Source organism: Cryptotermes secundus, unplaced genomic scaffold, assembly GCF_002891405.2.
Source record: "Cryptotermes secundus unplaced genomic scaffold, Csec_1.0 scaffold1950, whole genome shotgun sequence".
NCBI lineage: Eukaryota > Metazoa > Arthropoda > Insecta > Blattodea > Kalotermitidae > Cryptotermes > Cryptotermes secundus.
Genome location: NW_019721536.1, coordinates 323,703 through 339,151, shown reverse-complemented (window position 1 = coordinate 339,151; position 15,449 = coordinate 323,703). Strand labels below are relative to the sequence as shown.

General features: G+C 37.4%; 1 protein-coding gene across 1 annotated transcript in view; it reads left to right on the top strand.

Moving 5' to 3' along the window:
- The window catches only part of LOC111875582 (popeye domain-containing 2-like), a 100,819-nt gene that overhangs the window by 55,941 nt on the left and 29,429 nt on the right, over positions 1-15,449 (top strand). The window contains exon 5 of the mRNA XM_023871933.1: positions 13,035-13,064. Coding sequence (XP_023727701.1) covers positions 13,035-13,064 — 30 coding nt within the window. The remainder of the gene's footprint in view (positions 1-13,034; positions 13,065-15,449) is intronic.

The following is a 15,449-nucleotide window of genomic DNA, read 5'->3' as shown; positions in this document are numbered from 1 at the left end:
CCATCAGTAGTGAGTGGTGATCTTGTTCAAAGTGTTAACCAAAATATTTGGGGAAGACGGCGTTTCACAATTTCAGAACATTCGTGTGACTTTCCAAAACTTTCACGCATTCTTCTATTTCTGATTATCACAGGTTTTGCGCAAAATGTGTTCCAAAAATATTCACGGGTGGGCACGAAACACAGAGAATGACTTTGGCTTTGACGATTTAGAGCCATACCACAAATATGGCAATGAATTTTTCAGTCACATCATAACAGGTGTTAAATCCTGGGTTTCATTTGTGAATATGAGCATGAAAGCAGTGGATACACACATTCACCAAACAAGTCGAAAAAGTTTAAACAAACGTTGTCTCATTCTGTCAGAACTATCTTCATTGGTTGCATCCTGTTGTGTTTTTGAAACACACACACACACACACACACATATATATATATATATATATATATATAGGAATTAGGTTAACCCTCACACAACAGATATACTCACTTTTAATATTTTACAATCAGACTTTTTATTTCTGTTATGTGTTTCGGCCATAGAAGACTATCAGCAGACAGTAAATAAAGGAATATGGTTAGTTACTGAACTACCGATATGGATCCATACCAGTGCAACTTGTATTGTATAACAACAGAGAATTTCCTCAAGTTGGTATTACAATTAAAATAGAGAATAAAACCTAAGATTAAAAGTTAAAATATTAAAAATTAAATATATACCATGTGTCAAGATTTATTATGTGATGTAAGTGTTGAATATATTACGGAAATAGTAAAAATACTTAAAATATTTTCAAATATTAAAACCTATTAAGTATGGGAGCTTAAGAAGTATGTATGAAAAATTAATTCTAAGGTTTCAATGCCACAGTGCAGAATTGAGCATGTTATGTCATTTGTAGATCTTTGTTGCTAGAAGCTTTCAACGTAGTAAGCCTGGTCGTAGAACCCAGAGGCAAGTTTTTATGATGTACTGGTTGTTACTGTGGGATGCATTGGGTGTGCATATTTCCAATGTGTCATTATATGATCATAAAATATGACATATGCGTTTTTGTCTGTGCGTATATATGTTCGATGTGTTCTACCTGTGCATTGGTTCGATGTATAATGACACGTTGCACTGCTGTGGATCCACTGAAGCGCGACTCACTGCAACTCGTTCTTAAAAAATCGTGCTCAATTTAAAACCTTCTGCGTCTGTGGAACCCCACCTTACTAACGCCAGGTTAACCCGATAAAGGCCCAATGGACCAGTTGCTCAATAGCTGACATTTCATGTAGAGCAGGAGTCGCCAACCATTATTTGCTGCGGACACCTAGAAGGGCACTTGAATTCAATACGAGAATCATGCAGAAATCAGCTAAAGAAAAACACATGCCCTCTTCATTATGTTTAAGTGCCATTAATACGTAGGGGAGTCAAAAATTATCCGTACCCCTGTTATTCCAATTTATATACACATAAGTAAGGGTGAACAGGTACGTCATTTTTCTATATAGTCTCCTTCCTTTTCGATGCACTTGGTCCAGCGGTTCACAAGCTTGCGTTTTCCCTCCAAAAAGAAGGGTTTCGGTTAGTCGCGCAACCATTTATTCACCACTCTCCTCACTTCTTTGTCCGTGGAAAAATCGACGACCTTGTAAAACATTTTTGAACAGTCCAAAGAGATGATAGTCGGAAGGTGCGAGATCTGTGGTGTAGGCAGGATGTTCCAGCACCTCGAAACCCAAATGGTTATGGTTTCAACGGTCTGGCCAGCCGTGTATGGGCGTGCATTGTCATGCAACAACGATACATTCTTCGACAATAGGCCTCGGCTTTTGGTGCAAATTGGTGGCTTCAGATTCTTGGCCAGCAAATCACTGTATCTTGCACTGTTGACTGTACACCCTTTTTCCGGTTAGTCTTCCTTTTGAGTCTCAAAAAACGGTTAGCATCATCTTTCCCGCAGAAGACAGACTCTTGAATTCCTTCTTCGTTGGTGATCCCGGGTGTTTCCACGCCATACTCTGGCTTTTGGATTCTGGCTCATAGTGATGGACCCACGTTTCATCTCCTGTGACTATTCTGCTCAAAAGTTCTTTGCCTTCATTGTTGTAGCAGTCAAGTAAGCGTTGGCAGATCTCGACACGTTTGCGCTTGTGCTCTACGGTAAGTCACCCATCTCGCACAGCCTTTATGGAAGCCGAGCTCGTCATGGATGATTTGATAGGCAGAACCATGGCTAATATGCAGAGAACACACTACCTCATCGATGGTAACTTGCCGGTTCGCCAGTACCATCTCTCGAGCTTGTTGAGTCTTCTCGTCCGTCGGGGAGTTTGACAGGCGTACTGCACCCTCTTCGTGCGTCACACTTGTCCGGCAGCCTTTAAACTTCTCGATTACAGTAGTACCCAGTAGTACCAACTGTAATCATGCATGCACAGAAGGTAGTGTGACAATCCTAAAGTTCTGTTATGGCGAAGGTGCAGATAATTTTTTACTTCCCCTCCTACATCCATAAATACTCGTGTTCTCATTGAAGTAATCATTTGAGCAATGTGTTTTATCTTTCCCCTAGAGTTCAAGAATGTTCCCTTTAAGTCTAAAAGTTAGATCTGTGAGGATTGCTATATCAAGCAACTGGTATGCGTCAGTCAGTTCCTCGTATTTCTCATTTCTGGATTCCACAAATTCTTGAATCTGTGGAGTGAATTCAAGGAATCTTGAAACGACGTTGCCCGTGTTCAGTCAATGGACGTAAGTACATGGAGTCTAATCGGAGACGCCTTCCATTAGAGCTTTGAAAACCTGTTTCAAGCTTATGCAAGAAATTGAGTGTATTATTTCGGTTACCACGTTAATCACACGTTCAAAATTTATCTCTTTTATACACACAGCTTCTTGATGAATAACATTGTCATATGCGATGGAGACTCGGATTGATTCTTCTTTCCTGCACAGATCTACAAATCCATTTGTGCTCCCTGTCATTACAGGTGCTTCATTAATTACGAACACACGTTTGTGGGGCAGTAGATTGATATTAGAACCATAGTGTTTGAAGATATTAGAAGTACCCCCCCCCCTCTCGTTTTGTCTTCCAAACAAGAATTATTCGAACTATCATTGAAGACCATGCTTACTATTACTGTCATATGGGCAGTTGCCAGCCACATATGTGTTCACGTGTTTTGGGTCATTAATCTGTCAGACGACAGGTCCACAGTTTCTTCCAAAACAGTTCCTCCACTTAATGCGATCTAGAGTTTCTCCTTCAAATGAGAATATCCTCTTCTGTCCCCAAGGTCATCCAGCATCTTCTTACGTCTTCTTCCTTGTCTTCTGGTCACTTCTATCCGCCTCTGTATCTTTCCTTCAATAACTTCTTTTAGGAGGTAGTTACTGCGTAAGATATTACCAATCCAATTAGCCTTCCGTTTTCTTATTTCATGTAAGATATTCCTCTGCTCACTGACTCTAAGTAACACTTCTTCATTTCTCACATAATCGGTCCAACTGATCTTCTCCATCCTTCTCCAACACCACATTTTGAAGCTTTCCAGTTGTTTCTGATCTACTGCCCTTAGTGTCCAAGTTTAAGCCCCATACAAAGCCATGCTCCAAATGTAGCATTTCACTAGGTTCTTTCTCAAATTTAAGTTCAATTTGCTGGTGAAAAGATTCTTCTTCTTGCTAAATGCAGCTTTTGCCTTGGCAGTCCTAGATTTAATTTCAAAATCTCTAAGATTATGTCATTGTGTTAGCTGACAGTAGGACATCTTTAATTGATGACACGACTTCTGATTAGTTTCCAGAACCTGATAACAGAATATACTACTACAAACAGCATCTAACCCTTGACTACTTATCCGTCCTCAAATTTTTTCTTTCGTTTTAATAAAAATGAATGACACCGTTCCCCTTTTCGATTATTGAACAGGTCTAGTAAAGACAAACTGTTGAAACGAGAATTCACTCTTTAGTTCACATTATGCCCACTCCCCCCTTTGCATCAGAATTGAGATGGAAATGTATGTCAGAACCCATGTGGTTAATTTTTAAAAATTCCTTTTGACATTGATTTCTTGATTCCTGAATATGTGGCACGACACAACTAACACACGGACTCTCTCTTATCAGAGAGGAAACAAATCTGTTCCATTCACTGCTGAATGTATACGTTTCTTTCATCTGATTTTGGCCCTCTCATACACCAATATAAAATGGGACTCATATTATTAGGACACGCACGTAACTTTGAATAACAATTTTGCATCCTGATAGTACCACATGTTTAAGACGTTATTTGCGACAGGAAATTATAGTTATTGAGTAGCTAACAGGAGACCGAGTCTGACACTTATATTACAAGACTGATATGGCAAAGGACCGATTGCGGAAATTACATTTATGTCGTGCGTCTAAGTTACCCTAGAGGCCAGTTTTCTTTTCTTCGTCGGTGTACCAAGAGTCCAAACCTTGGGAAGTCCTGGGAAGGCATTGAAGAGAGGGATAAACAAATTACAGTATATTAAATGGCTTAAAAATTTCGCTTGAGGTCGTTTTTCTCTCAACTTAAAAATATTTTATGAAGATTCCGGGCTTTCCGGTTACCCACTACCATGACTCCCTTTGACTCTTTATTTAGCATATTTTTTTTTTTTTCGGGTTTGCTCTGGCCAGTCCTGATTGCACTTACTTCACCTTCGAATCATTCTTGTCCGATGCCTGTGTTTCTTTGTATATACGAGGAAGATGCAGTAAATAAGTCACAAATGGGTATAATATGTAAAAATACGCGATACTCGAACCTGGGAATTGAATTGAATTGAATTTATTTACATTCTATAAATCGTAAGTAGGTTAGTACCTTTGGATACAGAACAAGTCAAAAGGTTACGTACATAAGTACAGGCAATTTTAGCTTAAAAATTAATATTATTTACATTGAAGTATTCATCTAAAGAGTAGAAGGAATGAGCATGTAGATAATTCTTTAACTCTGATTTAAACTTTTTAGTATCATTGCCCAAGTTTTTAATACTTTGTGGCAGATTGTTGAACACTTTTATGCCAGTAAAGTAGACTCCTTTTTGATATACTGATAAAGTTGATGAGGGTAGGTGGAAGTTATATTTTTGTCTAGTATTCATGTTATAGACATCAGAATTTAATTTGAATTTATCTTTGTTGTAAACAACAAATAAGAGAAGCGATAATATGTATTGCGATTGAAGAGGTAGAATTTTTAATTTCTTAAATAATTCTCTACATGAATCTCTACTTCTACATCCTGTAATGATTCTAATTATATTCTTTTGTATTTTAAAAATTATTACACTATGTGAAGAGTTCCCCCAAAATATTAATCCATAGTTCATAATAGAATGAAAGTAGGCATGGTAAACCATCTTCAATGTTTCCTGTGACATAAAAGGCTTAATTGATCTCATCGCATAGCAAGCTGCATTTAATTTAGGTATAATTTGTTCAATATGTATTTTCCAAGACAGTGTACTGTCTACATGTATTCCAAGGAATTTTGTATCAAGTACTTTACAGATTAATTTGTTGGCATAACTGATGTCCAGATCAATTTGGTGGTTGTTTTTAGTTGTGAATGATATGTAATGGGTTTTATCAAAATTTAATGAGAGTAAATTGGCTTCGAACCATCTGTTTAAGGCTTCAAATACAATATTTATGTCATTTTTAAAGTTTTCAAATTTAGAGTTCTTAAATATTATACTAGTGTCATCTGCATATAGAATTGGTTTAGATTTATTGTTGATGGTTTTAGATAGATCATTTATGTAGAGAAGAAAAAGTAAGGGACCTAAAATTGATCCTTGTGGAACACCGTGCTTTATAATTCCCCAGTTTGAAAATGCATTATGACTGGAGTTTTTATTATTTATTTCAACTCTTTGATACCTGTTTTTGAGGTATGATTTGATCCATTCATTAGCTTTGCCAGTTATTCCATAGAAATTTAATTTCGATAGTAAGATATCATGATTAACACAATCGAAAGCTTTTGCTAGATCACAGAAAATCCCTCCCACAATTAATCTGTCATTGAGAGCACTTAAAATATCGTTAGTTAGTTCATAGGTTGCTTTTTCTGTTGTTAGGTCTTTCCTAAATCCAAATTGCTCTTTGACTAATATGTTGTTAGAATTTAAGTGTTCAAGTAGTCTATTATACATAACTTTTTCAAAGACTTTTGAGAATGAAGTCAATATGGATATTGGTCTGTAATTAGAGATGCATTTTCTCTCTCCTTTTTTAAAAAGTGGTTTCATTATAGCGTATTTTAAGCGTTGAGGAAAAGTACCTGATGATAAAGATTTATTACATAGATGATTCAAGGGTGAACTGATGTAAACAGAGCTTGCTTTAAGTAATTTGGTAGAGATTTCATCATATCCATGTGAATTTTTGGGCTTAAGGGATTTAATAATGTTTTCAATTTCCTTCCTTGTTGAGAATTTGAGATTGATATTTGGAAATGAATTGTTAAAGGCACGAGACAGATAGTATATTGGATTATTATTATTATTATTATTATTATTATTATTATTATTATTGGAATATGTTTTCTCAGCTAATGAAAGGAAATATTCATTAAATGCACTTGCGATAGCTTGTGGATTGTTAGTGGACTTCCCTTCAATATTCAAACTTTGTACGTCTTCATTAACAGATTTCTTTCCTGATTCAACTTTCACAATATCCCAGGTGGTTTTAATTTTATTGTTTGATTTTAGAATTTGGCTGTTATAGTTATTCTGTTTGGCTTCTTTAATGACTTTTGACAAAATTTTACAGTACATTTTGTAGTGACTTTTTAGTCTTGGATCATTACTGTCCCTACTGGCCAAATATAGTTGTCTTTTGTGTTTACATGAAGTTTTTATTCCAATTGTTATCCAGGTGGATTTGTTTTTATTTTCATTTTTGACTATTTTTAAGGGAAAGCTTGAATAAAAGATCCTCAAGTATGTGTTCAGAAAGCAATTAAATTTAGAATCAATATTATTGCTGTCAAATACATTGTCCCATGATTCATTACTTAATTTTGTGACAAAATCTGCCATCGTATGCTTGTTGATTTTCCTTACTGTTTGATATTGTTGATTACTGGGCTGAAGGTCAATATTATTTATTTCTATGAGTTGAGCATCATGATCGGATAAGCCATTTATAAAGGGTCCTACAGTATAGTCTCTTAATTTTGAGTTATCAATGAATATATTATCTATCGCTGAACTAGAATTATTTTGAACTCTTGTGGGAAAGTTAACAGTACTGGAGAGATTGTAAGATGATAACAAAGAGTCTAAATTTAGTTTCCTATTACTGTCGATGAGATAGTTTATATTTATATCACCACAAATTATAAATTCAACTTTTGAACTATGCAGTACATTTAGGATGGTTTCTAATCTATTTATAAAGTGATTGAAGTTTCCAGATGGGGCTCTATATAAAGTCAGTATACAAATATTAGAAAAAGGAGAGTCTAACTTTAGAGCACATGCTTCCAGATCCTGGTCTTTGCAATAATCTTCTAAATTTATTTTAGTAAATTTTAGGTTTTCATGTACAAAAATACTCACTCCTCCTTTCTCCAGTGTTTTCCTACAGTATCTAGCACCTAAATTATAATTTTCTAAGTGAAGATGTTCTAATTCCAGCTGTTTCATGTGATGTTCAGTAAGGCACAGTATGTGTGGAAGATTTGAATTCATGGAGCTTATTAGTTCATTTGTTTTGTTTCTCAATCCTCTTATATTCTGATGGAATATTCTTAGTACTTTATTATTCACTGAATTTAGTAGACTGCAATTACCTTTTCCGATTTCTATTGGTTCACTAACATTATTGTCTGAAAGATTAGTTTCTTTTGCAATTTCTTTTACTTGATAAACTTTACTTGCACTCTTTATCCTAAAAAATGATTCTGAACACCCATGACAACTGGAATGTGTCTGCCCTTAATGCTCTCTGCAATGAGTCGCGTCAGCTTGTCCTTGCCTCGAGGATTAAGATGCAAACCATGGACAGTATGTTCGCTCCTCAATATTGAAGAGACATCAATCGCATCAATGTGGGCCGCGCCGACCTCCACAAGCGAACGCTCAAGCCGAAGATTAATCTCCCTTACACACCTGTTAATCCATGGCTTGTCATGTCGCCAGAAAAGACCAACAAACCTCACATTGGTGTGACTAGTTTTCTGGGCAATGTCACTTAAATCTTTCTCAATTTGATAATTGAGGTTTCTCTCCAAACTGTTACCTGGCCCCCCAACTATAACTACCTGATCTTCCTTACTAAAACCTTTGCACAATTTTCCAATGTCCCCAGTGACATTGCTCAGATCAGCATTGGGCTTGAATATGCTGGTCACAGCATATGCATCTCCCATTGCTTTCTGTAGCCTCTGCCCGATACCCCTACCATGACTGCTACCCAGCACTAGAATCTTACGCTTAGGCTTAGCCTCTAACACAGGCTGATCTATAGCGTCACCATCAGTCTGAGGCCCTAGCATAGCTAGAGGTTCAAATCGATTGGTTAAAGCTAACTTAACATCTAGTGAAGAAGGAACTTTTTTAAGTTTTCTTCGGGAGTTGGACACAGTCCTAAATTCTTCAGGACAATTATCTACTAAATTTAATTCCCCTTTTAAGAGGTCAATCTCAGTTCTTGCAAGTTCCAGCTCCCTTTTCAAACTCAAGATAGTCTCCTCTTGTTTCTTTATTACCTTGGCTTGCACACAGGAGTTGCAGTACCAAGGTAATATGGCCAAATCACTATTGGTGCCAGAGCACTCCCAATGAAACCACAGGCCACAGTCCTCACATCCTGTCCCCTGGCTAACCTTCCTTCTGCAGGCCCCACATTTACCTGATAAGTCGTTACCCCTTGTGGTCATTATTACCACTTATGTTAACTTATAATTCAGTACTAACTAACAGATATATTTAAAGAGTCTAATTTGTGATTAGAACTTACAAGAGTATATGCTGGCACAAATCTTTTAAGGCCCACTATATACAATGATACACTTATTTTAGGTTAGGCCCACTGGTACACTTGCAATAGTACAAATCAACTTACTAAAGATATAAAATAACACACTTCTTGTAGGTTAGGCCTACTGTACACTTACGAAAATACAAACAACTTATGTAAGATATAAATAACACTTGTGAAAATACAAATCGACTTCCTTAAGATATAAAATAACACACTCCTTGTAGGTTAGGCCTACTGTATACTTACGAAAATACAAATCAGCTTCCTTAAGACAAAGTAACACACTACTTGTAGGTTAGGCCTACCAGTACGCTTATGAAAATACAAATCACCGTATTTAAGATATAAAATAACAAGAGTGTTTACTAGTTCTACTACTAATCTATATTAACAGAAAGTTGAAGTTAAAAAAATGCAGTTTTAGGAGCGTTGAGCGGAAGATCAGATACTAATAGCTCACAATATGGCGGAAAATGGCCTAGGAGCTAAGCATGGATTAAGAGTGAGTAAAAAAAGGAAGAAAACGTTCAGTATAGAAAAAAATTTAAATATAAGGTTCACTATAGTACACTTGTTAAAGAAGATAACCACTTAATTTTTACTACTGACCGAATGAAACTGCTCTTTTGTACTTAAATTAAGGAGCTCTCAGATTCTCACACTGCCACTCAACGCGTCCTTCACAGAAGTCATGAACATTTACTTGTACATATCCTCCACCAACATTATACCCTTATCCCGTTGTTTTATCAGTTCGTCGAAAACCTCAGTATACCCATAGAAGACTTTTGACAGTTGTCTCACTTCTGCAACCCCATTTCAACCTCGTCGTCAGTGAATCGTTTGCAATCATGGTGTCTTTTTTTTAATGGACCACACAGATGGGAGTCACTAGGGGCCAAGCCTGGGCAAATGTTCAAGAAGTTCCCACTGTAGTTCTTGAATTCTCTCCTGAGTTGCTGGGGGCTGTACGGGATCTGTCATTGTCATGATGAAGCAGAACCCCTCTTGCCAGTTGGCCATGACTTTTTTTTATGAATTGCATTCCGAAGCCTCAATTGAACTTGACTATACAATACACAATTCACATTTTCACCACACTTCTGAAAATGGGCTGAGAGTACTCCCTGAGAAACCCAAAACATGATAAACATAACTTTCCCAGCAGATGGCACAAAAGTTGAAGATGTAATGAAATTACTAGACATCTGTTTAACAACTATATACTTCCAGTTTGAGGATAAATTGTATCAGAAAGCAGAGGGTATGACAATGGGAAACAATCTCCAGTGGTCAGCAACTTCAACCAGCAGGCTTCGTCGCCAGCGCTCGGTCTTCGGAGACATCGGCAGGCTGCGCCATGCACGACTGCCTCGGCCCTCCGGCGCTCTCACACCCGACTCACTGGGGCACCGCGCCTGGACTCGCCGGTGGTCGTGTTACGGTCCGACCCACTGGGCATCTGGCGTAGCCACTGCCTCATGGCTCCTACGACCGCGCTCGACTAGCCTTTCAGCACCAGCAGCAACCTCCGCCATTTGCCGCGCAGCGATCAAGCAACCTCCAACTCACGCTGCCGCACGGCAACCAAGCAACCTCCAGCCACGGCCGCACTGCGGCCAGGCCACTCGCCATTCACTAGCCTTTCTCCTTACCGGCGCGCGCCGCGCTACCTCACCAGTCAATCATCTCAGCAGCCACGGTCCTTTTCAGGGCCAACAAACTGTTCCGAAGAAGTGGGTTGTCATAGGAGTAGTGACGAGACTACACACATCGACGACAAGAGCCCCACAAAACCATTGTTTCGCCACATGGACTGGCGAGATTGCAGAAATTTCTTCACCACATCACCTACCAACAAATTCACAATCGTGGTCATGTATAAGGGTTCTAAATTGGCCACGAAATTGTACCAGAAACCAACTCATACAGGTCGTTATCTGCACTTCAAAACCAACCACCCATATCAAGTGATTCATAGTTCAGACAGTCAATACAGAGTCACATGTCAGGATCAGAAGGATTTTAAGAAGGAAATTAAGAACCTAAAACATGATCCGATGCTTAATGAATACCCGTAATGAAGCCATTGAGAAGCAACCATCCTTCATATACAATGTACCAGGGCACAGTCAATTTACCATATGTTAAAGGTATATCCAATAAATTCAGACGCGTTGAAAACCATTCCAGTACCAGGACCATTTTTAAAACTAAACATACACTCTATGGGACATTTATGAAAACTGGATCAGTTAGAGATGCCCGACAGACAAAGCATTGTGCGTACAATATCCCGTGTTATTGTGACAAATGTTACATCAGCAAAACCAGCAGATCTTCAGAAGTAAGCATTAAGGAGCACAAATATGACTGAAGGTATGCTTGAAAAATCAAAATTAAACGAACGTGCATATGAAGAAGGTCACAAAATATGTTGGAAAGAAGCAGAGGTCCTATAGATTGTGTTTTGTTGGCTGTGTTCACATATATTTATTGCTGTGGGCCAGGCAGGAACTTGACTGAGGAAGTGAATTCAACACTTCTGAGTTATATTCTTGAGGCATATAGTACAGATTTCGCCTGGGATTCCAACTTTTGTAACACTTATGATTAACTTTCCTCTGTCCTTCCAGATGAATGCAAGATGGTATCTTGTGGAAGGTCACAGACACTCCTTCCACAGTCCTTACAGTTTTGCCAGATATAATCATCTTGTCAAATATTTCAGTGCAAAACAGTATCCACAATTGATGCAGAATTATTAAATCACCTATCATACCTCGATTCATCCTAGTAATTTTTCAGAGTAGAATGCCCCATCAGTAGGGATCACTGTTACAGAATAACACTATGTTGCTAATAATTTATGTGTGTATATAGTTTGTTTATTATCTTTTTAACTTATCTGTAAACCTCATAATGCTGAAACATATTACATAACCCAGTGGTTTTAATTATAAGTAAGTGTGCCTATGTTTGAGGACAATGCTTTTGATCTCAGTAATGTGACAAGTATACATTTACTGTAGAAACTGGAAGTAAAGCCTTTGTCGAAAGTCAGCGTGCTATGTTCAGTGCTGTGTTCAGTTTCATAGCTCACTCTAGTTTTCTCTCAGTTCTCACTGCTAAGGAACACAGAGTATTATCATATGGTATAAACAAAGTTGTCAGATTGAACTCACTTTATTACCTTATGTTACAGCTTATTACCACATTAAATATTCACTGAACCTGAAATCTCATATTTTACACGTTATCATGGACAATAGTATAACTCCAATGTGATGTTACCAGTAACAGCAAGAGGTACCACACAATAAAAAGGCACTTCCAAAATTACAGGTGGAAGCACAAATTTGACTTTGAGACTATATCTATTGAGTGATTTGGCCTTTGTTTGCTGACAAGCACAGCATGTATTATTCTGTCTTACTTTCCATGATTCCTTTAGTATTTTCTGTGATTTTATCCTTCCACTGCTTGTATAATTTCAGTTTTGTAGGAAACAATTTCTATTTCGCTTCTGATAGAAACTATTTTGAATCACCAGTTTCAGATTTATAGGAGTATAGTGTCTACTCTCTTTTAGGTCTGTGAGTGCTGAATCCTGTTAAGATCTTTAGCTTTGTGTTCATCATGCAGTTCAGAACTATTGCATGGATCGTGCTGAAGTTGCATTATACAGAACTTTTTTCTTTTGGCATGCAATGGTACATCCGACTTATATCCTCATTTTTTACTACACTAAACGTAATGTCATGTCTTCAGTATTTTGAAGGTTTATTTTTCTGTTGAACATAAAGTATATAGCCCAGCAATTCGCCATGTCTACCAGCATCCTTTTATCTAGAAGAAAACACAGGGTATATGTGATGTCCATTTTATATACATTTTAACAAATATTTTTAAGAGGTTTGTAGTAAATAATAGCATGTTTATGGATGCCTTGTTACAATATAACATGAAAATGCGATTTCTCTTTTGCCTAGCTATGCCTAGGATTAGGTACTATTATTGTGGTAAGTTTTTTTGTGAATTTCTTGTGTGAGCATGCTAGGTACTGACTAAACTGCTGATCCACAATTATTAAGCAGAAATATTTGCAGTGTTCAACAATTTTTCTTATGTTTGTATTTTTTCTCTGTTAATAATCACTGCACATTAATTACCCTTAATTTAATTGGGTTTGAAGCTACATTTTCACCCTTGGATATTTTATGCCAGTAGTTGCATAAGGTGTATTTAATTCAGATCCTACACTTTTCACACTAGCACCCTTCTAGTTTTTGATCACCGCCAGGTGGTGTTTAGTGGTGATATATTTAACTATTGAAAGAGCAAGTTAGGAACATGTATAAATAATACAGTGGAGTGATTCTGGAATGGGCATGCCTTCATGCGAGAGAGAGAGAGAGAGAGACAGAGAGAAAGGGGTAAGAGAGTGTGCATGCGTGCGTACATGTGTAAGCATCATGTTGTAATAAAACAAAAATGCATATTGCGTTAAAGGAACTATGACAGAATTTTCGAAGTTTATATCAAACATTTTAATTATTTATGTCAGTAATTTCTATGTTTAGTAACGAAAGTTATGTAGAAAATGGATGATGTGGTTGTCTGGGATCTGACTCCAAAACAGTAGTACTATCTACAGAGAGTACTAATATTTTGGAGGAACATGCCGCATCCATTTTCAGGATAGATGATATAAGATATTGCTACCTTTTATTGACTACGTGACACACTTCCTAGAAGATTGTATCATAATATTTAAAATACTTAATGCCGCAGATCTCAAAATCAAATGATATTTAAAACCTGCTGTTAAAATTTTATGACCTTCATTGTTGCGCTTTTGATAGTAGCACAGTAGGGCATAGCTTTCTGATTTAAATCTGGTGTTGTGCTGCTGTCTTTTGCAGGACAGGCAACCCCCTCCCCCTTCATTTTTAAAAGAAAAAATCAGGACTTTAAAAACAAGCTACTAACTCCATGGCCATGTTAGGTGGGTCCCTTGTCACCACGGCATGGCGCGACCTCAGGTTGTGAATGGAGGAGACGCCCTCCAGATATGGACGGAAGCTGCGAATGTATTAAATAAGCAGTCGCTCTCAGCTGACAAGAGGTGGTCCTCCAGCGTGGGGGTTGGGCGTGGGGCTAGCAATTCCTCACCATAAAAAGTAATCCTGAACACAAAGCCTCGGAACTGAACGGATCCTCTGGATAAACGAACTAAGCGAAAGAAAATGGACATGAGATTCGATACTTGGAATGTTAGAAGCATGTATAGGGCAGGTTCACTCAGGGCAGCGGTGGAACAACTCTTAAAATCTAAATTTGATTTAGCGGGAATGCAGGAGGTCAGATGGGACGGAGGTGCCACCGCACCTGCAGGTGCGTATATGTACATTTTTCTAAGGAAAGGGGAATGCAAATCACAAATTAGGTTTTTTCATACATAAAAGAATCATATCAGCATTTAAAGAGGGTAGAGTTTGTTAGTGATATAATATAATATGCTGGTGTGATATGATCATTATGAATGTTCATGCACCAACAGAAGATAAAATTGATGACATAAAGGACAGGTTCTATGAAGAACTAGAACATGCATTTGATAAATTTCAGAAGTAACCCATGAAAATTTTGTTAGAAGATTTCAATGCCAAAGTGGGAAGGGAAGACATTTTGAAATGGGAATGAGAATTTGGATGAAATTAATAATGATAATGGAGTTAGAATAGTAAACATTACCACATCCAAAAATCTTACTGTTAAAAGTGCAATGTTCCTGTAGCATAACATCAATAAATTTACTTGGACATCTCCAGATGGGAAGATACCCAATGAGATTGATCACATTTTGATAAATAGGAGACACATTCAAGTCACTATATGTCCGATCATTCAGAGGAGCAGATTGTGATAACTGACCCACTACCTGGTGGCAGCAAAGGTTAGGGAAAGGCTGACAGTGAGCAAATAAACAACGCACAGAGTTCATATATAGAGGTTCAGTTTCAAGAAATTAAATGAGGTAGATGGTAAGAGCAGTATCGTCTTGAAATCTGAAATAAGTTCAAGGCTTTGAAAAACTTGACACCAAGGTGGATGTTAATAAAGCTTGTGGAATTATTATAGACAATATCAAATTTCTGCCAAGGAGCATCTAGGTTGTTGTGAACTGAAGAATCATAAGCCATTGTTCGATGAAGAATGCTCAAAATTATTAGACCAAAGTAAAGAAGCCAAATTGCAATGTTTAAAGGATCCAAGCGACATAAATGGCGATAATCTGATTAATATAAATGTGAAACCAGCAGGCATTTCAGGAATAAACAGAGGGAATATCTGAAAGAAAATTAATGAGCTTGCAACAAACAGTAAGAACACGAATATTAGAG